This window comes from Lissotriton helveticus, chromosome 5_1 (genome assembly GCF_964261635.1).
Source record: "Lissotriton helveticus chromosome 5_1, aLisHel1.1, whole genome shotgun sequence".
In the NCBI taxonomy this organism is placed as follows: domain Eukaryota; kingdom Metazoa; phylum Chordata; class Amphibia; order Caudata; family Salamandridae; genus Lissotriton; species Lissotriton helveticus.
Genome location: NC_136065.1, coordinates 468,099,143 through 468,124,174, shown reverse-complemented (window position 1 = coordinate 468,124,174; position 25,032 = coordinate 468,099,143). Strand labels below are relative to the sequence as shown.

The 25,032-nt window shown below is 48.8% G+C and overlaps 1 protein-coding gene across 1 annotated transcript in view; it reads right to left on the bottom strand.

The window, feature by feature from the left end:
* Window positions 1-1,024: 1,024 nt before the first annotated feature.
* The window catches only part of ERLIN1 (ER lipid raft associated 1), a 143,456-nt gene continuing 119,448 nt past the window's right edge, over window positions 1,025-25,032 (bottom strand). The window contains exon 12 of the mRNA XM_078642755.1: window positions 1,025-1,607. Coding sequence (XP_078498881.1) covers window positions 1,389-1,607 — 219 coding nt within the window. The 3' untranslated portion in view covers window positions 1,025-1,388. The remainder of the gene's footprint in view (window positions 1,608-25,032) is intronic.

Here is a 25,032-nt window from a genome sequence, read left to right as displayed (position 1 = left end):
TGGGGACTTAGAAACACCAAGCTTGCACAAAGTTGAAGAATGCTTTGAATTCTTCATCTTGTGCTTCTTCAACTTACTCAACTTCGATGACTTGGAGTGGGATGACAATTGTCCGCTGGATTGGCTGCGAGACCAGGCCCGAGATCGTCCCTTGAGATTGGAACAGAGATCGGAGTTGCGCCTTCTACTGCCACGCCTCCAGGAGCTACATTGCCCGCTTGCAAACCGCTTTGATGTGCATCAGTGTGGGTCAGACAGGCATTTGTTTGGGACATTCCTGACACGGTTCAAATCCTGCGGGTTTGTTGTGGGACAGATCCCGCCCATACTAGGAGCAAAGCTCAAAAAGAATCGACAAAAGTGTTGAAAAAGTGGTAACAAATGACTGAGGTAGAGCTCTGTATCCAAGGTGTTGGAGCAGAAAGAAAGAAGCTGATCTCAGAATGACTGGATGGTGCATAAATACGCTTCGCACATGTCACTTCCGACACAGACATAGACCTACTCAACGCGACCTACTGGCGTGCGTAGGTACTGTTCAAGATTTTCATGATCCAGTCTGACACCTGGGGAATATTTTAAGGTGTGGGCTCTGCGGTTGGAGATCTCCATCAGAAGTAGCATTTCTGGCCCTCCAATCTTGAATCAAGTGCTTTGCATCTGTCTCTCAAAGCCAAGCCTCTTTCTGAACCAAACAGCGTCGAAGTCATAATGAATCACTAAATAGGACAATGGTCAACACGTACATTTTCCAGTGACAATTACTAGAGGCGCAATGAAGTTCTGAAAGTAAATCTATAATAGAAATACATATTACCTTCATCAGAATTCACACCTTTCTCAGCATCCTGTGCACTGTAGATGTCCTTCCACAAGCACCATCCCTCCCGATTCTGTACACTGGTTGCTTCAGGGACACATCCTTGAGTTCTCTTTGGATCCCAAGCACATTAAGAGAACTCCCTTCCCCAACCCTCCAATCCCAGGAAACATGAATCTAAGAAACATAAGCTTTCACTCACAGTACAAATCAGCAAATTTTCATTTAATATTCCAGTGTAGCTGCTTGTAGCACCCAATTAGCATTTTCATCCCTTTTCTGCAGCTCAGAAAGTTGCTACAGAGATTAGTGCAGGAACTGTAGAGTTAGCAGGACCATAGAAAATATTGCCCAAAAAATAAAAATCTATAAAATCAGAGCTCTTCACATGTGTTGGGTGGAGCAGCGCAGATAGCCGTTTCTGTCCAGCCAGTGCTGAATTTCCCAGCATTTCCTATGAATCAGCTTCTTGTGTGCTTGGCGTGCAGCCCCTATGCACCAGGCAGGGCCTTGTTCTGCCATCCACAGTCACTAGACAGGTAGTTGTTGAAGGGCTTGTTTACACATCTCAGCCTTTATGGCTCTTGCTTTGTACGTTGCTCTTCTCTGCAGGTTTGGGGACCTCTGTAGTGAGGGGATCAGCACTGGACGTCCCCGCAACAGGCAAGTGCTTCAAGACTGGTGAATCCAAGAACATACTGGGGATGTCACTGCCAAAGTAGATTTTGCTGTTTTTGGCAATTGACTGGTACTTCATTAACTCGAGGTACTCCGAGGTTAGCTTTATCTGCCAGATGGAAAAAGGATCAGTTAATAGTCAACTAAGATCACAGTTTGAGCAAAACAAAGTGAGTCTGTATGACAATATCACAAGTCAAGGCACTGGACAGGAGCTTTACAACCCAATCACTGAAAAAGATTTGCAAAGGACACAGGAGAGTTTTCATTGTTCTAAGATGGCCAAACCAAACTGCTGTATCTTCATCAGGGATCCCATGATTAAGGGAACTTGTAGGGCACCACCTACCTTCGTTGACAAATGTCTCAGGGGGTGGGGTGGTACCATGAACTTCGTTCTGCCATGTAGCTATTGTGGGAAAAGGATTACCATATGTAGGCAATTGTATAGCCATTTATACCCTGCACTGTTATTCTTGGGAGTCAAAAAGATATTGACTCCTGTTCTGCACCCACTTACTTTCAATTAGGTGCCCTCCCCACATGCAATTTAAATTCCAACAGGTACAATCTGTGAAGCTTGGTCTTGCTATGGAGCACTTTCAACTGAATGAGGAGTACAAAGGCTTTAAAGGCCAACACTCTTGTGCACTCCAGCGCAGATATCATGTTTAAATCCTCAGGTCACTCAGATTTGGAACCTATTTCATTCCCAAGAAGAAAGGAGAAAAGTGCTGTTCTCAGGGTTTCTATCAACTTAAGAGATGAGGTCTCTGTCGCGTGCCTTTGATAGTTTTACCCTTGAGGAAGGCCTCATTACCAGATTTGGCATGAATGGAAAGGTCAGATCCACAGGTACTAAAACCCTTTCTTTGCATTTAAAATTTAACAATTTCATGAAGTCTCCCCATCCCCCCACCCCATATCCCGCCTAAGACTTTCATATTGATCATGCCAATCAAACCGTATTTTTAAAATCCGGTCAGACCAACCACCTCCTGTTGCATCCCACCAATCCCTAAATGTGACTTAAGCTAGCCTACACTCCTTACCAGTTAGAAGTCCCAATGATTTTACTTAAAACATACCAGAATACAATTATATCTACATCCTAGTTTAGACCATGGTAATTGTGGACTAATAATACCCCAGCCCTACAGAAAAAGAGAAGACTCTTCTGTTTAAATGGACAGGGTAAACTGCAATGAGGACCAAGAACCACCTCAGTGTGGAGAAGTGAACTAAATAACCCAGGAGACCAAAATGTAAACTCAGTACATATCAATCTCATCTCTCCACTAAGAAAATCCCCTACAGACGTCCAGAAAACACAGTGGCATGGCATTTTGAATCGCTGAACAGTGGTATTAGAAGTACAAGGGAAAGTTACTTTAGGTAGCTGATGGATTGCATGTAGTTTTAGGAAGGGACATTCATTAAACTTGCTTTTAACTCAAATAATTGAGTATCATGACAAAATCTTCCCCAAACGCAGACAAGCGCATAGTCGATTGTGAAAAGGAATGGACACATTAACTGTAAGTGAAAACTTGTCAGTAACCCAGATAGTATTCGTCTCCAGAAGGAGCAGAAGAGTATTGGGAATATTAACAAAGATGAGGGCCAGGAAGGAGAAGGGTAGTTTGCAGTCGGTCTGCCAAGAACATAGGTTGGGAATATAGAATAAAAAGAAATGGAGTATATACAGAAACTTTCGAGGTGCTGGATTAAGTGTCAGTGGATTTCCCTATACACTGCTGAGTCCGAAGAGAAGTGGCCACTGTGGACCCATTTTTTCTCATATGCCACATATTTCCAATACACAGCCTCACACCACACAATTCCAGTCCAATATATCTCTTCCTTCCACTACCAACAACCCTGTCAACTCTCCCTCACACCCACTGCCCCCTCATCTCTCCCTCACACTGCCACTACACCTCTCATATCGCAATCCTACTGCCTCCTCTCATCCCTCCCTCACACTCTCTACCTCCTCCCTGCCTGATCACACATACCAAGCACATTCTTTCCTTTGCCTTTTCAAGGTTTCTGTCCCTAAAACCCACTCTCATATCCTCTTCTTAGGGTATCTTCTGGTACACAGGTCCTCCCTCTTTATGTGTATGTGGCCTTCTCTCTTTCTCACACACTTTCTGCTGCTCTGTCTAGAGTTCATTCACCACTACCTGCACAAACTACCTGTCCCTCTCAACCTATCTATTCTGTGCAGCTCTCACCCATATATTAAACATATTACATAATTCCATTAAACAAATATACTTCACACGACAAAATTTAACCCCATACAATTCCACAACTATCAATTCCAATACAACCCACATTATTCCACTCCATACTACATACATCCACTACACTCCAAACCAAAAATATATAGGTAAAAAACATTGTCATTTACAACGCCAATAACTAACTCTCGCACATGTGAGACCTATTGCATTGCAACTGCTTGTTTACAAGTGGAGTGGGCTCTAGGAGGAATGGACAAGGTCCTCTTAGCTTTAGAATAGCAAGTATGGATGCATTTTACTATTCATATTGTAATGCCTGATTTGGTTAGGGCCTTCCCTTTGTTGGGTTTGGAGAAGGCAACAAAATGCTGTTGTGTCTTCCTAAGTGGTTTAAACCGGTCAATGAGGGCTCACTTAACATGTATAGTAATGACAGCCTGTTCAGCAACTGAGTCAGGTTGTGGGAAACAAATAGGCAGTTCAGTGGAACAAAGTGGAACTGTGAGACAACCCTAGGGAGGATTTTGGGGTTGCTGCAGAGGACAACCCTACTCCTTTGTATCTGGAAGAAAGGTCCTTCCAAGGTTGGTGCCTGAAGCTCACTGACACGCCGGAGTGAAGTGACGGCAACCAGAAATGCCACCTTCCCCAAGGAAGGTGGCGATATCCTCCAAGCTGAAATTGGTACAGTTGAAAATATTACATAGAATATATGTCTCTGGGCCAGCCTTGGTCAAGATGGCATATAGAGATGACCCTAGCTGTAGACTATTATGTGGCCTAGAAGGTACGTTCTTCCATATAATATGGGAATGCACGCATGTCAGTAAATACTGGAATGAGGTCGCCATATGCATGGAGGAGGGAATGGGAGAGAGAATTGGACCTGAGGTTCAACGATGATTGTTAAACATATGGGAACCAACAGATTTGAGGAGTGAAGAAAGAACATGGGTGACATTAGGTCTGATGGTTGCAAAGAGAAACATTGCTAAAAAGTGCAGGGTACAAAGAGTCCTGACAATGGCTGAATGGAAAAAGGATATGGACTGATGTATGTACAGGAACAAAACGGAATATGTGTCAAGGGGGTGCCAGAAGAAGTGGATGCAAATATGGGGGAAGGGGAATGAGTACAGGGGGAATATATGTACCCCGCCTGAGCTGCCGTGGCAGCTCTCCTCAGATGAGGTTGACTCTTAACACGCAGATGAACTTCAGCCAAGAAAAGTGTTATTACTGGAAATTAACCCATGTTTTCTGCATAACTGAACAATGTAAAGCCAGGTTGGCAAGAACTGCTAAATCTGTACTGTTATTGTTTTCTCTCTTTATTTTTGTAAACAATAAAAAGAACTTTAAAAAAAAAAAAGAAATAACTAAAAAGAAATGCCACCTTCCAAGAGAGAACCTAGAGCGGGCAGCAGTGGAGGGGATCAAACTGAAGACCCACGAGTCTAGTCAGTAGAATGCTAAGGTTTCAGGTCAGGGCTTTTGTGACCAGACGAGGAATGACTCTTGAGGCTCTCCACAAAAGATTTAATGACTGGAATTCTGTAGAGGGAGACGTGTTGTCTGTTCTAAAGATAGGCAGCTACAGCAGCTAGGTGAAGCCATATGGAAGTGAAAGACAAACCACAAATCTACAAGTGAAGCAGCTAGCTGACAATATGCAGCACTTTGGCAGCTAAAAGGCCAATGTGTTTTGAGTGACGGAACATAAATCTCTTCAACTTGGCGTTTCCGTGAGAATGCTCATGCATTTCGGTGGAAGATTTATGTACCCAAATTCTAGGACTTTAGGAACCAGGCACAGATTGAGAGACCTGGGTGCCTGATCTCTCCAGGGTTCGAGCAGAATCATGAACCAGGCCTGGCCGGCCCAGGTGAGAGCCACCAGGTTGCAGGTGAGAGATGTCTGCCAAGGCATCTGAGCCACAAACCGAAGTTTTGAGAGAGGAGTTTCAGGTAGTTGATATGGAGAACCTGGTGACTGGGTTCCCACTGGGATAGGACAGAGAGGTCCTGTGAGTGCAGACCTCATCCCATAAGGGAAGGGTCTGTTGTAAAGGTCCCCTACAAAACTGGGTAGAGGAAAGGCTGCCCTTGCAATAGGTTGTTGGTGTTCCACCACTGAAAAGAGACAAGTGCGGCAGCCGGTCAACACTAGATCACCCGAATGACACTCCGCTTGAGACCACTGGTACGCTAAGCACTCCTGCAATGGATGCATGTGTAACCTGTTACGGAGCACCATGGCAATAAAGGAGGCCATCGTGGCAAGGAGGCACATAGCAGTCCTCACAATGACTTGGTGGTCCGGGTTGTAAAAGAGGTATTAGTGGGAGGACTGTATTCTGGCAGCACATGGACCGGCCATGTCAACTTCTGAGTTGAAGATTGCCACCAGCTAGGGCTGTATATGGAGTGGTTGGAGGTGGGATGTTGTAGCATTAACGGTAAACCCAAGCTCGTGAATGATGTTTCGCATGACCTGTGTGTGTTGGCAGAAGTTCTGATGGGTGGCACTGTTGATTAGCCAGTTGTCCAGATAAGGACATGGATGCCCGGTCTGCACAGAAGATTGGCCACCTATGCGAGGCACTTGGTGAACACACTGGGTGCAGTGGGGACTCCGAAGGGGAGCACTTGAACTGTTAATACTTTCCGCTGACTACAAAACAGTGATAACGGGTGGATTAGTATGTGGAAATAAGCATCCTTCAGGTCGAGAGCGGCAATGAAGTCTCCTTGTTACAGTAGCGGATTGAAAACCCTGTGGAAGTGCTCTGAAAGAATGTATTCGCTTAGGTGCCCGAGGTCCAGAATGGGTCAGAGGGAAGCATCTTTTTTTGGGGATCTGGAAATACAGCGAGTATACTCCTCTGGGTGGATGGGATCTATGGCCCCGCTGAGAGGGGGGGGGGGGGGGGGGGTATTGGACCTCTTCCCTGAATAGCCTTTGGTGTTCTGGGGAGTTAGCGCGAGGTGGAATGTTGGGGGGTGGGGGGGTGGATGGAAATGAGCCCCTGACAATAACCATGTTGGATAACATAAAAAAAACACTGGTCGGAGGCGACATTTTGCCTCTGTAGGACCCTTTAAAGTAGCCTCTGGGAGAGGACTGGAGGGCCAGTGGCCGCTGGTAAGACATGGAGGCCTCAAGAGAGGTGGCCTTTTAGCCTGGCCAGTAGGGCTTGCAGCAAAAGAAGACCTGAGGAGCAGGTGTCAAAAGGGCATCAATCTTTTTCGCTGTCTTCGTATCTTTATTTTTTAAAGCATCTGGCCAACCTGCTTCCCGAACAGATATTGGCCATCAAACTGCAGGTTGAGCAAGTTTTACTTGACTTCCAGCTTGAAGCCCGAGATACGGAGTCAGGCATGCCTGCGAAGGAGGACACTGGAATAGACCCCTACCTAGCAGCAGTGTCCATGGCATCTATGATTTCATAGCCCCTGTTCCTGTGTGTTCTGGCAGATGGCTGGAGGAGCTCTTCCATTTCATCCCAAAGGGGACAGTCACACCTGGAGAGGAGCCAAACAGAATTGCCAATCCGCCAATGGTTGGCCGATTGTGCAGCTACCCTCTCACATGCAGCATCTATACATTTACTCTTTATCTTGTGCAGGGGCAACACAAGTGGCTTGGGAGTTATCCATCATATGGGCGGTAGTGGCATCCACAGATTCTGGCGGAACTGGCCACGAAGGTAAAGGAGTCATTACGGGAAGCTTTGTAATTCTGGTCTACCCTGGTTGTGAGGACCCTAGTGCGGACGAGGTCCTGAAAGATGTCAGGAGTGTGATGCAGCAAGCCCCTGATTAATGGGAAGTCCTCCTCTAAAGGCTTAGTGTGGAGCTCCACCTTGTGGAAGGAGACAGCCTGACCAATGAGTTCATGGTAGGAAATGGAGTCATCAGGAAGGGAGGGACAGGAAGGTTACAGTCAGATCAGAGTCCTGTGGTGGGAGTCCCAGGGATCTCCCTGCAGAGGAGTGTTAAAAGCAACCCTTTCTCTGGGCCCCAGGTCTAAGTGAGGTGACCTCTGAGGTGTATAGGGAAGGGGGTCATCTGGAAAAGTGGGTTGGGAAGGTGAGTGCTGTGGAGCAGGGTGAGGTGGTGGGAGGGTGATGGGCAAAGGACTAGTAGCCTTGGCCACTCTTTTGCGCTCCTTGGGGGGAAGGGGCCGTCCAACACTTCTTTGAAGTACAGCTGACATTCAGAGAGCTGAGCAGCAGGTCTCGGAGGGCAGGTAAGAATCTGGCTTGTGTATTACCAAGTGTTTCTGTAGGACGTAGTTCTCCTCTTGGAGTTTATGGAGGATCAGCTTGATGGCACATGAGCGGAGGCCGGTCGGCACAGAGGCTCTCGGCTTGGATGCCGTTTCAACGAAGGTGTTGGATCTGACAGTCACGGATACGCTCTGAGGTTTGCCCAGGCGGTGCCGAAGTAGTCTGCCTCTATGATTTCTTCCGCACCATGCATGAGTAGGGAATTATGTCTAAAAGTGGTGGTCAGTGCTAGAACATGGGAAAAAAACCTCTTATATGACCTGGATATCATTCAACACTTTTGGCAATTAAGTCAATTATTTATACATAGGATGCATATCATGACACTATAGAATTCTCACATATTTGTTGTTTTATATCAATTTATTCATCATTATACAAAAATATATACTTTTTTGAATTTTCTGCAATTTTCTTTCACATGAAAAACATAATAAATACAACTAAATATCAATTGACGTGCGTTTGTTGAGGTACAACATGTTAGCTGAAGTTGTAGTTCTCGGTCGAACCCCTCATTTTTCTCTTATGTGCAGATATGAACATACATCACATCGGACATACTCATACTTACTCACATACACACAACAGTGACAAAATACATAAAAAATTGCAAACTTTGTGATACTATATTATTAATGTCCAATACAAGACTCCTCGTGGTATGATTTAGGTCTGTCTTAAATCATAGGATAATCAGTGTATTCTTGTTGTAAACTCAATTTAGATTTCCTTTCCAGTTTAGTTCTTTTGATTTTTCAATTTGCCATATTCGAGGGTCTTAATGTGCGTACGGCCAATGGTGGTCAGTGCTGCCCATGGCCTGAAGGCACTGGTGGCCCGGCGGCCGGTCTGTGCGCTACAGGGCAGTTTGTTGACCCTTAGAAATGGGATGCTCAGCCTGCAAGCGATGTCAAGGGGAAGGGGGTATAGTACTCACAGCTGGCTGTGCTGGTGGAAGATTCTCACACTCAAGATCAGAGCTGGAGCTGTCGTCAGGGGAGAAACACCCTTGCTTAGGCTAAAGCTTGTGGGTTATGTCCCCCACCCTAGATGTCCTCGTGCTATAGAGGTCCAGGGTGCCATCTCATCTCCTATGTAACATCTTGAGAGGGCAGGCGTTGCGGGTAACCTCGCTGTGCTCGGGAGAGGCACACATTACAGACCTGATTGAGATTGGTCAAAGGGCATTTCAAGTGGCAGCAAGGACAGTAGTGCAATGGTGTCCGTTCCATCACCATTGAGGGGAGGTCGACCCAAAAGTCGCCCGGGCGAAGCTGGAGTCATCGACCCGAGATGAAGAGAAGAGAGGAACACAATCAAGAAACAATACAGATGGAGGGAAGGAACCCATGTAGACCGAACAGTGCACCGCGACAATGTTTTTTTTTGGTTAAATTTTTTTTATTGAGCAATCATATAAAATACAAGGATGGGCCCACAACCACACGGGCTGGCCGCTAAGTCACACAAGCATTTACAATGCAACGGTCTCGCCTTTGCAAAAGTTAGCGCTTTTGGCATTGTAAATGACAAATGTTTTATTTATGTGTTGGTTTTGGAAACAGATAAATAAATGGCATTGTCATGAGCAGTAGAGAGTGAGTAGTAGAGAGTGAGTAGTAGAGAGAGTAGTAGAGAGAGTAATAGTGAGTAGTAGAGAGAGTAGTAGTGAGTAGTAGAGAGTGAGTAGAGAGTAGTAAGTGAGTAGTAGAGTGTGTAGTAGAGAGTAGTGAGTGTGTAGTAGAGAGTAGTGAGTGTGTAGTAGAGACTAGTGAGTGTGTAGTAGAGACTAGTGAGTGTGTAGTAGAGAGTGTGTAGTAGAGAGTGTGTAGTAGAGAGTGTGTAGTAGAGAGTGTGTAGTAGAGAGTGAGCAGTAGAGACTAGTGAGTGTGTAGTAGAGTGGTGAGTGTGTAGTAGAGTGGTGAGTGTGTAGTAGAGTGTGTAGGAGAATGTGTAGTAGGGAGTGTAGTAGAGTGTGTAGTAGAGAGTGTGTAGTAGAGAGTAGTGAGTGTGTAGTAGAGAGTGTGTAATACAGAATGTGAAGTAGAGAGATTGAAGTAGAGAGATTGAAGTAGAGAGATTGAGGTAGAGAGATTGAATTAGAGAGATTGAGGTAGAGAGATTGAAGTAGAGAGTGTGGAGTAGAGAGTGTGGAGTAGAGAGTGGAGAGTCTGTAGTAGAGTGTAGTAGAAAGTAGTGAGTGTGTAGTAGAGTAGTAGAGAATGTGTAGTAGAGTAGTAGAGAGTAGTAGAGGGTGTGTAGTAGAGTGTGTAGTAGAGCGTGTGTGTAGCAGAGTGTGTAGTAGAGTGTAGTAGAGTGTGTAGTGTAGAGTGTGTAGTAGAGAGTGTGTAGTAGAGAGTGTGTAATGTAGAGTGTGTAATGTAGAGTGTGTAATGTAGAGTGTGTAATGTAGAGTGTGTAATGTAGAGTGTGTAGTAGAGTGTGTAGTAGAGTGTGTAGTAGAGTGTGTAGTAGAGTGTGTAGTAGAGTGTGTAGTAGAGAGTGTAGTAAGTAGTGACTGTAGTAGATAGTGTGTAGTAGAGAGTGTCTAGTATAGAGTGTGTCGAAGAGAGTAGTGGCTGTAGTAGTGAGTGTGTAGTGAGTGTGTAGTAGAGTGTGTAGTAGAGAGTAGTGACTGTAGTAGAGAGTGTGTAGTAGTGTGTAGTAGAGAGTAGTGACTGTAGTAGAGTGTGTAGTACAGTGTGTAGTAGAGAGTAGTGACTGTAGTAGATAGTGTGTAGTAGAGAGTGTCTAGTATAGAGTGTGTCGAAGAGAGTAGTGGCTGTAGTAGTGAGTGTGTAGTGAGTGTGTAGTAGAGAGTAGTGACTGTAGTAGAGAGTGGGTAGTAGTGTGTAGTAGAGAGTAGTGACTGTAGTAGAGTGTGTAGTACAGTGTGTAGTAGAGAGTAGCGACTGTAGTAGAGAGTGTGTAGTAGAGTGTGTAGTAGAGAGTGTGTAGTAGAGTGTGTAGTAGAGAGTAGAGTGCGTAGCAGAGAGTAGTGACTGTAGTAGAGAGTGTGTAGTAGAGTGTGTAGTAGAGAGTGTGTAGTAGAGTGTAGTAGAGAGTAGAGTGCGTAGCAGAGAGTAGTGACTGTAGTAGAGAGTGTGTAGCAGAATGTGTAGTAGAGAGTAGTGACTGTAGTAGGGAGTGTGTAGTAGAGAGTAGTGACTGTAGTAGAGAGTGTGTAGTAGAGAGTGTGTAGTAGAGAGTGTGCAGTGATTTGAGTTTTACATCAAATTAAAAACGGGAACGGAACAAACTCATCCTATACATTATTGTGGTAGGTGCCCACGCATATAGGGTTAAATGATGCGTTAGATGCCACAGGTCCCACCAACACGCTTCCTTTATGATAGGAGAATGCCCAACATCGCGGAGATTTGCTCTCTGCTCTTCCCGGATATTTGTATTTTCAAATGTATAATGTTATCCTGCTAAACGAAGACGATGCTCAAACTATAAAAGAAGAGGGTTTCACAGATATGTTAGTCCTTCCGGGCAAACGAAATGACCCAAAGAAAGATCAAGTGACAGTTTAGAGCTCCAAGTGAGTCTTAATAAAATCAGTGTCTGGAACGCATAGCATCAAAAAACGAGCGGGGCATCAAACTGCAGTGTCATTCAATCAAAGCTTCAAGGCTTCTGAGCGCTAGCCGAGAATTATTTTTTGTGAAGCACTAATCACTGTGGAAGGTGCCCCTGCTATCCCAGATGTGAGAAGTCAGTCTGATATGAAAATAAGCAGTATTTGGAATGAATGTATTTGGCAGGGGGAAGGTGGGGCGGCGCAAGACCGTACTGACGAGTGAACAGGAGCCATTTTGTACCGAGTGATTCTGCCTGTGTGCATGTAGACAAACCAGGCAGCAGCATGAGCATGTGATTCGGTAAAATAACAAGCATTTACAATGCAATTGTTTTGCCTTTGTTAAAGTTAGAGCTATTGGCATTGCTCTTGACACTCTGAAGCTCCACTCTGCATTCTGAAGCTCCACTCTGCACTCTGAAGCTCCACTCTGCACTCTGAAGCTCCACTCTGAAGCTCCACTCTGAAGCTCCACTCTGAAGCTCCACTCTGAAGCTCCACTCTGAAGCTCCACTCTGCACTCTGAAGCTCCACTCTGAATCTGAACTCTGAAGCTCCACTCTGAATCTGCACTCTGCACTCTGAATCTGCACTCTGAATCTGCACTCTGCACTCTGAATCTGCACTCTGAATCTACACTCTGCACTCTGAATCTCCACTCTGCACTCTGAAGCTCCACTCTGAATCTCCACTCTGCACTCTGAAGCTCCACTCTGCACTCTGAATCTCAACTCTGAAGCTCCACTCTCCACTCTGAATCTCAACTCTGAAGCTCCACTCTCCACTCTGAATCTCCACTCTGCACTCTGCACTCTGAATCTGCACTCTGAATCTCCACTCTGCACTCTGAATCTGCACTCTGCACTCTGAATCTCCACTCTGCACTCTGAATCTGCACTCTGCACTCTGAATCTGCACTCTGAATCTGCACTCTGCACTCTGAATCTGCACTCTGAATCTCCACTCTGCACTCTGAAGCTCCACTCTGAATCTCCACTCTGCACTCTGAAGCTCCACTCTGAATCTCCACTCTGCACTCTGAAGCTCCACTCTGAATCTCCACTCTGAAGCTCCACTCTGAAGCTCCACTCTGCACTCTGAAGCTCCACTCTGAAGCTCCACTCTGCACTCTGAAGCTCCACTCTGCACTCTGAAGCTCCACTCTGAAGCTCCACTCTGAAGCTCCACTCTGAAGCTCCACTCTGAAGCTCCACTCTGAAGCTCCACTCTGAAGCTCCACTCTGAAGCTCCACTCTGAAGCTCCACTCTGAAGCTCCACTCTGAAGCTCCACTCTGAAGCTCCACTCTGAAGCTCCACTCTGAAGCTCCACTCTGAAGCTCCACTCTGAAGCTCCACTCTGAAGCTCCACTCTGAAGCTCCACTCTGAAGCTCCACTCTGAAGCTCCACTCTGAAGCTCCACTCTGAAGCTCCACTCTGCACTCTGAAGCTCCACTCTGCACTCTGAAGCTCCACTCTGCACTCTGAAGCTCCACTCTGCACTCTGAAGCTCCACTCTGCACTCTGAAGCTCCACTCTGCACTCTGAAGCTCCACTCTGAAGCTCCACTCTGAAGCTCCACTCTGAAGCTCCACTCTGAAGCTCCACTCTGAAGCTCCACTCTGAAGCTCCACTCTGAAGCTCCACTCTGAAGCTCCACTCTGAAGCTCCACTCTGAAGCTCCACTCTGAAGCTCCACTCTGAAGCTCCACTCTGAAGCTCCACTCTGAAGCTCCACTCTGAAGCTCCACTCTGAAGCTCCACTCTGAAGCTCCACTCTGAAGCTCCACTCTGAAGCTCCACTCTGAAGCTCCACTCTGAAGCTCCACTCTGAAGCTCCACTCTGCACTCTGAAGCTCCACTCTGAAGCTCCACTCTGCACTCTGAAGCTCCACTCTGAACCTCCACTCTGCACTCTGAAGCTCCGCTCTGAAGCTCCGCTCTGAAGCTCCACTCTGAAGCTCCACTCTGAAGCTCCACTCTGAAGCTCCACTCTGAAGCTCCACTCTGAAGCTCCACTCTGAAGCTCCACTCTGAAGCTCCACTCTGAAGCTCCGCTCTGCACTCTGAAGCTCCACTCTGAAGCTCCACTCTGAAGCTCCACTCTGAAGCTCCACTCTGAAGCTCCGCTCTGCACTCTGAAGCTCCACTCTGAAGCTCCGCTCTGCACTCTGAAGCTCCACTCTGAAGCTCCGCTCTGCACTCTGAAGCTCCACTCTGAATCTGCACTCTGAAGCTCCACTCTGAAGCTCCGCTCTGCACTCTGAAGCTCCACTCTGAAGCTCCGCTCTGCACTCTGAAGCTCCACTCTGAAGCTCCGCTCTGCACTCTGAAGCTCCACTCTGAATCTGCACTCTGAAGCTCCACTCTGAAGCTCCGCTCTGCACTCTGAAGCTGCACTCTGAATCTGCACTCTGAATCTGCACTCTGAATCTGCACTCTGAATCTGCACTCTGCACTCTGAAGCTCCACTCTGCACTCTGAAGCTCCACTCTGCACTCTGAAGCTCCACTCTGAATCTCCACTCTGCACTCTGAAGCTCCACTCTGAAGCTCCACTCTGCACTCTGAAGCTCCACTCTGCACTCTGAAGCTCCACTCTGAAGCTCCACTCTGAAGCTCCACTCTGAAGCTCCACTCTGAAGCTCCACTCTGAAGCTCCACTCTGAAGCTCCACTCTGAAGCTCCACTCTGAAGCTCCACTCTGAAGCTCCACTCTGAAGCTCCACTCTGAAGCTCCACTCTGAAGCTCCACTCTGAAGCTCCACTCTGAAGCTCCACTCTGAAGCTCCACTCTGAAGCTCCACTCTGAAGCTCCACTCTGAAGCTCCACTCTGAAGCTCCACTCTGCACTCTGAAGCTCCACTCTGCACTCTGAAGCTCCACTCTGAAGCTCCACTCTGCACTCTGAAGCTCCACTCTGAAGCTCCACTCTGCACTCTGAAGCTCCACTCTGAAGCTCCACTCTGCACTCTGAAGCTCCACTCTGAAGCTCCACTCTGAAGCTCCACTCTGAAGCTCCACTCTGAAGCTCCACTCTGAAGCTCCACTCTGAAGCTCCACTCTGAAGCTCCACTCTGAAGCTCCACTCTGAAGCTCCACTCTGAAGCTCCACTCTGAAGCTCCACTCTGAAGCTCCACTCTCCACTCTGAAGCTCCACTCTCCACTCTGAAGCTCCACTCTCCACTCTGAAGCTCCACTCTGCACTCTGAAGCTCCACTCTGCACTCTGAAGCTCCACTCTGCACTCTGAAGCTCCACTCTGCACTCTGAAGCTCCACTCTGCACTCTGAAGCTCCACTCTGCACTCTGAAGCTCCACTCTGCACTCTGAAGCTCCACTCTGAAGCTCCACTCTGCACTCTGAAGCTCCACTCTGAAGCTCCACTCTGCACTCTGAAGCTCCACTCTGAAGCTCCACTCTGCACTCTGAAGCTCCACTCTGCACTCTGAAGCTCCACTCTGAAGCTCCACTCTGAAGCTCCACTCTGAAGCTCCACTCTGAAGCTCCACTCTGAAGCTCCACTCGGAAGCTCCACTCGGAAGCTCCACTCGGAAGCTCCACTCGGAAGCTCCACTCGGAAGGGGCAAAGATCGGAGCATCACGGAACTAAAACAAATATAAACAAGGCAGTGAGTGCAGCACCGCCCAGCAGTGGGATAGCAGCCTTGATAACATCGGAGCAGCCCCTGCGCCCGGCCTCAAAACAATAAAGGCAACTCTAGAATGCAGATTTACCTGTATCCCGCAAGTGATGTACGCAGATGGGAAAGAAACAAATAGCAACCTTGGAGAGCTGGCGGGGCAGGCAAACACAGCATCGGGAGACGCAATATAAATAAAATAACAGCTAGTATCAAATTATACAAAAGCCCAACGTAACGAATTGCTCAAAAAAGTCAAACATCATGTGTACATGAAGACGCAATAGACGCAATATAAATAAAATAAAAAAAAACAGCCACCAACAGATTAAAGAAAAGCCCCTCCATAGCGGATCGGTAAATAAACTCCAAACGCATCTGTTTATGCAGCATCACACAACCCACATGCCCGTAATATTAAACAAAAAAGTCCAGAGGCAATAATTATCAAGAAATAAAGATTATTTCAAAGTTACCTTGGCGGGGCTTGCTGGGCTTGCTTGTGTGCTTCCCAGAGAGACAGGAGATTGGGAAACGCGCGCGCGCGCGGCCGGCGCCGATCGCTTTCCAGAGCGTGCGCGTGACATCTCCTGTCTCCTGGGAAGCATAGCCGGTGACTATAGTATCGCGCCTGCGCGATGCGCATATGGCTTCGCCATATGCATCGCAGGCGCGAGACCTAATAACATTACACATGAATTAAACAATCATTTCCGAGGCCAGGCCAAATCACAGAATGAAATTGCTCCAGACAGAGAACAGGATACAACAATTTTCTATATAAAACATGAACATAACGAACACAAAAACAAGGCGAGTGCAATAATCAAGTCAGCCCAAAAAGCAGCGGGGAAGGTCACTAAACAGGAGAACAGACGTAAATCAATGAGATTCGGTAAGGCCGTGAGGGGGGGGGGAGCAGGGAGGACAGGAAGATCCTAGAACAGAGTGAAAAATTCCGGGAACGTCGGCCTAAGGAGACAGGGTAACATCGGAGGTGGCAACCAAGGGAGGGGTACAAATTTCTCCACGGTATGCATTCCATTGACCCCAGATTTTCGTCCACGCCCCTGGCCTGCCCCTAGCCACGTAGACTGTCTTCTCTCGGAACATGGACCAGTCCATGTTGTCTTCCCACACCGAAACGTCAGGAGGTCGGGATGCGCCCCAGAGTTGCGCAATGTCGCGCTTCGCGACCATGTAACCCAGAGTCGCCCATCTAGTCTGGGCCACAGAGTAATCGGAGGGTTCCCACACATTCAGCAGGCATCGTCGGGCCTCAGGTCGCAGGGCAACACCCGTCACTACAGTCATTATCGCAAGCACATCCACCCAATAGGCCGCCACCACAGGACACTCCCAAAGTATGTGCAAAAAAGTAGCGCTCATCCCACAGCCACGCTTACACAAACCATCTGGGGAAAAACCCATCACGACTAGACGCGGACCAGTCACATACACCCGGTGGAGGATCTTAAGTTGCACCAAACGAAGACGGGCGGGAATGGCAACCTCCTTTGGAGAGGAGAGTGCCGACTGCCAGTCCTCGTCATCCAGTTCCAATCCATCACCGACCCACATCTCCCGGAGTCGGACCAACAAATCCGCATGATTATGAATCAGTTTCTTGTAGATGAGCGAGATAGTGCTGTCGGGCAAGTGTCCATCTAGTATACGGTCTTCAAGGGGGGAAGACTCGGGTAGGGTCACATCAGGAATCAAAACCGAGGCCAAGGCATGTCGGACTTGCAGATACCGGAAAAACTCTCTATCACTCAAGTCGTATTCCGCCTTAAGGGCCTGGAATGACTTCACGCGACCATTCACACAAACGTCACCCACCTTACAAATCCCAATCACATCCCAGCGTTCAAAACCCTTAGTAGACCAGAGACATCCCAAACGTTCAGAAGCATAAAGCGGAGTCGCCTGCGTCAGTCGATTCTCCCACCCCAAACTCACATTCGCAGCACGCCACACTTTGACCGCAGCCCTGGACGGGCCCACAAGATGGCTCCCGGCTGATCTAGAGTATAGCGCTCTATTAAAGTCCCCACCCGGCAACTGGAGCCTATCCATCTCAAAAGCCGGATCGCGACCCGGCGAGTACATCGCGTGATTAATGGCCGATAGCTGGGCAGCCCAGTAGTATCTCTTGATGTCGGGGAGCGCCATGCCCCCGTCGTACCAAGGGATAGTAAGTTTCGCAAGGGCTATACGTGGGCGCCCGTCCCAAATCAATTGTCTTTGCAGACTCTCGATTTCTCTGAAATAAGTAGCGGGAATGTCGTCGAAGGAGTTCTGAAGGGCGTAGAGGAACCGCGGCAAGGACATCATTTTAAATAGAGCCGCCCGACCCAGAGGAGACAGGGGTAGCTTACGCCAACGGGCCACATCCAGTCGTAATCGAAGAAGCGGGGGGAGGAGATTACGCTCAAACCGGAGGGAGGGATCCAGGGTAATAAAAATCCCTAAATACTTGAAGCCAGACTGGACCACCTGGATAGGGAACCTGGCCGGCAAAGAGGGCAAAACACCCGAGAGAACATACACGCAGGACTTAGCCCAATTAATAACAAGGCCCGAGTTAGCACCGAACGAAGTAAGAACATCAAATAAGACGTTCAAGGATTTACGCGGGGATGTAAGATATAGAAGAATGTCGTCCGCGTAAAGAGAGACACGGTCTTCAAAGTCCGGTGACCAACGGATCCCTTTGAGTGAAGGCTCCCATCGAAGCCACGCAGCCAACGGTTCCAGGGCCAGCGCGAAAAGCAATGGAGATAAGGGGCAACCCTGACGGGTCCCTCTACCAAGGCCGAAAGGGACAGAAACTCTACCGTTCACCACCACTTGCGCTAAGAGTTCCACATACAACAACTTCACCCATCCGATAAATTCAGGTCCAAAACCAAATTTTTCGAGAGCTTCCCAAAGATAGGGCCACTCGACCGTGTCAAAAGCCATCGAGGCATCCAACGAGGCCAAAATGGCCGGCTCAGTCAGACGCCCCGCCCTCGCAACAGCACCGTGGAGACGACGTAGGTTAAGAGCCGTGTTGCGATGCGGGATAAATCCGGATTGATCCGGATGAACCAAGTCGCTAATGACCGTCAGTAGTCGGGTCGCCAGGAGCTTAGCCAGGACCTTAGGCTCAACATTTTACAGGGAAATGGGCCTATAAGACGAACAAAGGTTTCGTGGTTTCCCGTCCTTGGGAATTACAACTATCGTAGCAAGACGCTGGTCATACGGGAGAATACCCCGTTCCCGGGACTCCAAAAACATAGCACGAAGATGGGGCGCTACCTTGTCAGGGCGTAGCTTGTACAGCTCAATTGGCAACCCGTTCGGGCCCAAGGCCTTGCCCGAACGGAGCGAACAAATGGCAGTCGCTATTTCATCCGTAGTAAAAGGGGACTCTAACGAGACACGGTCTAAATCGGAAACACTGGGCAAAGCTATATCGCGCAACAAAAGGCGAGAGTCAGCCACATCCCGTCCAGACACAGGGGTATAAACCACACGAAAATATTCCGCAAAACATTCCACTATTCCAACCGGGTCTGTCACGTCGACACCATTCGACGACTGAATCACAGGCACCACACGATTCGCTCTCTCTTTCTTATCCAACCACGCCAGCAATTTACCCGCTTTGTCCCCAACATCATACAGACGACCCTGCTGTGCACGAAACATCAGTCTAGCCGCATCCGTGACCAAGGATTTATAAGCAAATTGTTTCAGACCCAGGGCGTGGAGTTTATCAGAGGTGACTTCAGACTCTAAGTCGGCCTCCCTCTCCGCAATCTCTGTCTCAAGGTCCACCACTTCCCGATTCCTAGCCTTCTTGGATTTAGCAATAAGGGAAAGGGCCTGCCCACGTATCACTGTTTTAAAGGCCTCCCACAGGGACACAGCCGAGGAAACCGACCCCTCGTTGTCCAAAAAATAGGCATCTAAAGACTTAGTCAAAAGGTTTCGGGTCTCAGGGGAGGCAATATACCAGGGGTTAATAGGAGCCACTCGGCCCGCCGCCTCCACCCCAAACTCAAAACAAAGCCAGAGCGGAGAATGATCGGAGATGCCCCGGGGGAGGTGTTTGATCTCACGCACCGCCGGTGTCTGCGCCGCGGGCATCAGGAAATAATCCAGTCTGGACAGACTCCCATGGGCCCCCGAATGGAAGGTGTATTGGAGCTGGGCAGGATGCATGAGCCTCCAGCAATCCACCAGACCAAATGTGTCCAAAAACCCACCTAGCCATTGTTGGGCCGAAGGAGTATCCCTCGGGGGGTAGCGATCTTGCAGACCGGATATCACAGAATTAAAATCCCCTGCAAGAAAAAGGGTACTGTCAGGAAGGTTCAGCAACACACGGCTCAAATCGGAAAAGGTGGAAGTCTGTAGGCCGGGGGGCACATAGACAGTAAACAAGGAGAGGGTACGACCCTCATAGCGACCCACGAGGACAGCATAACGCCCCCGATCATCAAGGATCACATCATCAATGGCTAGGGGGAGGGAAGCCCGAACAAGGATACCCACCCCCCTGGAACCAGTGGTAAACCCCGAATGTGCAGCAAGGCGATATCCCCACCTATTCATCGCACGACAAGAATTGCCCACCAAATGAGTTTCCTGCAAAAAAACTATATCTGGAGATAAACGGCGTAGACATTTTAACACCACGCTCCGCTTAATGCGGTCTCCCAGACCATTAACATTCCACGAAACCAGCCTCAACCCGCTACCCCCCATCCCACACAGCAACGCCGAAACCCCCCCGCAATGAGCATGACATAAAAAATATCAGAAACAAGATTGATTCGCCTTGAAAACATAACACTAAAACATCAAACAACCCAATCACCCACCCCCCAACAATGAAGAAAACACCCCCCACCCTGCACCCCTGCAAAATGCTAAATAGCCACCCCAACATGCAGTGTGCCTGTCGCCCAAGAACCCCTATTCTACAAAAAGAACCCCGGAGGAGGAAAGGCTCTGGCCCACCCGCCACCCCGAGTAGGACAGATAATGAGGAGAACACACAAACAGTAGAGGCACTGAGGCATTAAATCCCCGAAGAGTTTACTCTATTCGAGGGCCCAGGTGTAGGCGGATTGTTCAGCTCTCCACGCCACCCTCAGCACCACCCGGGTGGGCGGCGGACTCAGTCCCAGGAGGTCGTTCAGGCAGAGAGTCAATCCAGTCATTTACAGAATCAGGCCGATCAAAGAAGAAGGTTTGGTCGTTGTACTCGACGCGCAGCCTGGTCGGAAAAAGCATGGCGTAGCGAAGCCCCATGTCTCGGAGACGTTTCTTAACATACGCTGTCTCTGGACCTGTTGAGAAAAGTCCGGATAGAAGTTCACCGTGGCGTTCTCAAAGGCCACCGGGCCCTTCACACGCGATGCTTGCAGGATAGCGTCCCGATCCCTATAATGGAAGAGTTTCGCAACAATAGGCCTCGGCGGGGCACCCGGCTTACCCTTGCCCCCCGGAACACGATGGGCACGTTCCACTGCGAAAAACTTAGTCAAACCAGACGGGGAGAGGTGGTTCTGGATCAAGTCCTCAACAAGGAGATCAACAGAGTAAGGTTCTGGATTTTCCGGAACTCCGACCACGCGCACGTTACAGCGACGGGCCCTGTTCTCAAAGTCCTCCAAGCGCCGGGTCACAAAGTCGTTCACCTTACGAAGGTTGCCGATCTCCGTCTGTATCTCCGAAACGTCTTCCATGAGAGTGGATGACTTGAGATCCAATGACTTCACCTTCTCATTGGTTTTCGACAGGTCAGCGCGAATCAAGTTCACGTCAATGGCCACGGTGTCAATTTTGTGGGCCAAAGCTTCATATTGTTGGCCTATCGTCTCCTTCATGGCAGAAATGGCGCCCATGATGTCCTGCAAGGATGGCTCCGTTGACGCATCCACAGTGTGATCACCGGTACTCGATCCGGGCAGGGCGGCTCCGGGAGACCCCTTGGAATGGGTGTAGCGGTCCATAACGTTAGACTGGACCGGGCCCCCACGCAGGGGCGTCTTGGTCTTCCGAGTCTCTCGGTCCCCCCTGCCAGCCATAATAGAACTGCGTCACCAGGAGATCAACCAGGCTCGATGGAATGGCCACCAGAAAGCAGGGCCTCGGGACCAAAGAACCGCAGCCAGGGTACCACTATTAGGAGGGCCAACAGACAGGAGAAGAAACCAGCCAAAGGCCCGACAGCCGTTCCGTGCCCCGACTTCAGCCCAGGCCAGGCTCCTCTGCCAGATGTCTCAGTCTGAGGCAGAAACGAAACCGAAACTTAAGAGGGGGGCCCACAAGTCGAATCCCCCTGCCGTTGTTGTTCAACTGCAAGACGGCCACTGAGCCTCACCCAGTCCCGGGCGTACCTCGAGGGCGGAGCCCGAAAGTTCGAATCGATGTAACTCCGGCACCCCGGGTCCAAATCAAATTTCAAAAAGTCCAGGGCAATCAGCCCAGTGTCCTCTACACAAATCCTCGTAAAAAGTCAGGATTAATTCAGGATATCATGCCGGGAGTGGCGGGGGTCCGGGGAGCGCTGTGCTCACGCGGCCATCTCGGATGCCCGCCAAGCTCCTCCTCTGACACCGCGACAATGTTGAACAGGGGCACACTGTAGGAAGCTGGCTCTGTATATACTAGACCAAAGTAAGGTATAGTGTGCGTAGAGTCCAGTGGATCCCCAAAGGCTAACAGATGTTAAAGTAGCTAATACTCTACTCTCTATTTGTGGTAGTGTGGTCGAGCAGTAAGGCTTTAGCAGAGGGTAGTGTAAAGCATTTATTGTACACACTCCGGCAAGAAATTACTTTTTCACACTCAAAGACTGAACTCTGACTAATTTGTTTTGTAGAAAAAGATCATTTTGTTGTATATTGTTTCTAGAGCCAAGCAAGGCCTGGTACAGGTAAGTGTAATAGTACTTCGCAAGAATAATGCAGGTGAATGCAATTGGTTTGGTTACAGGAAGTTCAATTGTTCAGAAACAGTTCAAATTACTGTACAGTTGCTTTATAATTACTTTGTGAGTATTTGTGATATAACTTTTCAGATTACTTTTCTCAGTGCGGTAGGCCTAGATACCACACTGGGACATTTCCTGAATAAAGGTAAGTAATTCAATTTGTTATCAAAACACACTTGTATGGTTTTTCCAATCCTTCACTTTCCAACAATTTCCAACTCCACACTTGAAACTTTTTTTCACAGAAAAGCAGTCAATGCAATCCTATGGGAGGGAATGAAGTTATTGGTTTAGAGGTAAGTACTTGGTTTTTAGAAGTTTGGGTTCTGAGGTTATAACACAGGTTTCCCCAGGAAAGTATGCACTCAAGAAGCACCCTCAGCTGCACTAGGGCGGCCGGGTGTAGAGTGTTGAGGCCCAATGTGGGATAGGGGGCCTCCGGTTGGTGGCTGCTCACAGGCATGCCACTTGGATGTGGGAGCAAAGCTCCTAGGGTTAAGCTCAGGGCCAAGGGGGGCTCAAGTGAGCACACAAGGTGCACCCTCCGCGGCACAGAGGCAGCCAGGTGCAAAGTGCTGGTTTGGCGTCAGGTGCCCTGTTCTTTCCAATGGGGATTCTTCGGTTACAACAAACACTACAAGCTTGGGCACGTAGACTTTCTGGAGGCGACCACCAGTTGGAGAGGTAAGTTGGGGTGCTGGGGGATGCCCGGACAGCGTTGGTTGAGCCACCCAAGGCTATGGGGCGTCGTGTGCAGGGGTGTCTTTTGGCGTTGAGTTTCCTTACCAGATCCTGGTGGCTGTCGGGGGACCCTCCAGATAAAGGCTGCAGGCGACGACTGGAAGCTTGAGGCAGGTCAGGGGTCACTGGATACCAGGTCAGGATCGCTGGGGAAACCTACTCTAGGTGTTGGGCCACTAGAACTCGGGGCATGAGCGTCGGGTGCAGAGTGGTGCAGGCTCGTGGATCTGGCTGGAACCAGAGACTGTTGGTGAGCAAATCCGGGTGCTCATGGGAGTCTTGGTAGGGAAGGCAGGGCAGGTCCTCCGGGTTCTGGGGGGCTGCTGGACACGCCTGGATTTTGCTGGAGCTGGTCGAGGTTGGGACAGGCCGGTAGGGCTGAGGCCAAGTCAGTTGGTGTCCTCCTCTTCTTCCTTCAGCCCCGCTCTTCGGTCATTTTCTTCTTGCTTGTCTGAGGAGGCAAGCTTCGGAGTTGCCCCTAAATTCTAGATTTAGGGGCGTTTCAGGCAGGTACAGGTTAGGACCAATGGGTCCCTTCCTTCAGGTGGGTACACCCCCTATTATGCCAACCTCCCGAGGGAGGGGGGCATAAGCCTCACTCTGGTTGGCTGGGTCCCCCCATCTTCAAGATGGCGGGGACTGAGAGGGGTGCTTCACTTCTCCTCCCCCACCTGAGGGGTGGGATTGGCACAGGTGGGCACACCTCTCCTATCTTGGTTTTCCCGCCCAAAGTGGGGGTCAGAATCAGTGGGGGCCATTTGCTGGGAGCAGCAAATGGCTGGGTCAGCTCACAAAGGTGGCAAGCTTTTGAAGCTTCCCCTTCGTGGACCTTGCCCATCCTGGGGAGGAGGCTTGGCACCTCTGCCCAGGATGTGCTTTTTTTCCAGACCCCAAATGCGGAAGGCTCTCGACTTAAGGGTTCAGAAATATGTCTGGGGGTGGCAGCTGGCGAGCAGCCAGTCAGCCGGGACACTAGAGTTAGGTTGTTTTTCAAGCGGCAACTCTTTGTGCATTTTGCATTATATCCCACACTGGCATCAGTGTGGGATTAATGTGCTGAGAAGTTTGGTATCAAACTTCCCAGGTTTTAGTAAAGCCATTATGGTGTTGTGGAGTTCATAATGACAGACTCTACACCATATACTCTTTATGGCTTTACTACACTTACAATGTCTAAGAATAGACTTAGACATTGTAGGGGTTCAGGGCTCATGCACCTGTACCCTCACCAGTGCTATAGTGCACTCTGCTAGAGGGGTGCCTTACCTATACCAGAGGCAGTGGCTGTAGGCATGGCACACAGCCACTGTGCCATGTCGACTCTTCACTTTTCTCTACACCAAAACACGCAACCTGCAATGGTAGTGTGTGTGTGTGTGTGTGTGTGTTAAGGTTCAGGACCTCTAAGGGTAGTACCGTATGTGCTGCTCCCCTAAGAGACCTCCTCTGGTCACAGTGCACTTGGTAAGTATGGTACCTGTTATAAGGTACTTACATGTGGCCAAAGAGTTGCCAATTTGGATTTGCAACAGTACAGTCTTAGGGAAAGAACATAGGCCCTGGGTACTTGGTTGGCAGGAACCCAGGGCACACTTACTCAAAGAGCATAAACATCAGGCAAAACGTGGGGGGCAACCATGCAAAAAGGGGCCCTTCGTACACACACGTCAGAATCAGACAGAAAGAAAACAATCTAACAGCGGAGTTGATGACCATGCGCTTTGCCAGAAAGAGGAGTGATCACACCAGCTCGTGACTCAAAGGGCTTCTTTATAAGAAAAACAACATGCACATATCCAAGCCCAACACTAGATGGCAGGAGTATGCCCAGAATGTGTATCTACAGCCACACATGACTGAAACATATATTTTCTAAATTATTTTTGTAATGATTTCAAATTCAGATAGGATTGGTCTAATAGCAGTGCTGCAAGTGTCAAAGGGTAAATCATAGTAGCGTCCTATGTGCAGCGAACTTCACCCTATTGGCAGGATGCTTCGAACATGCACACAACTGA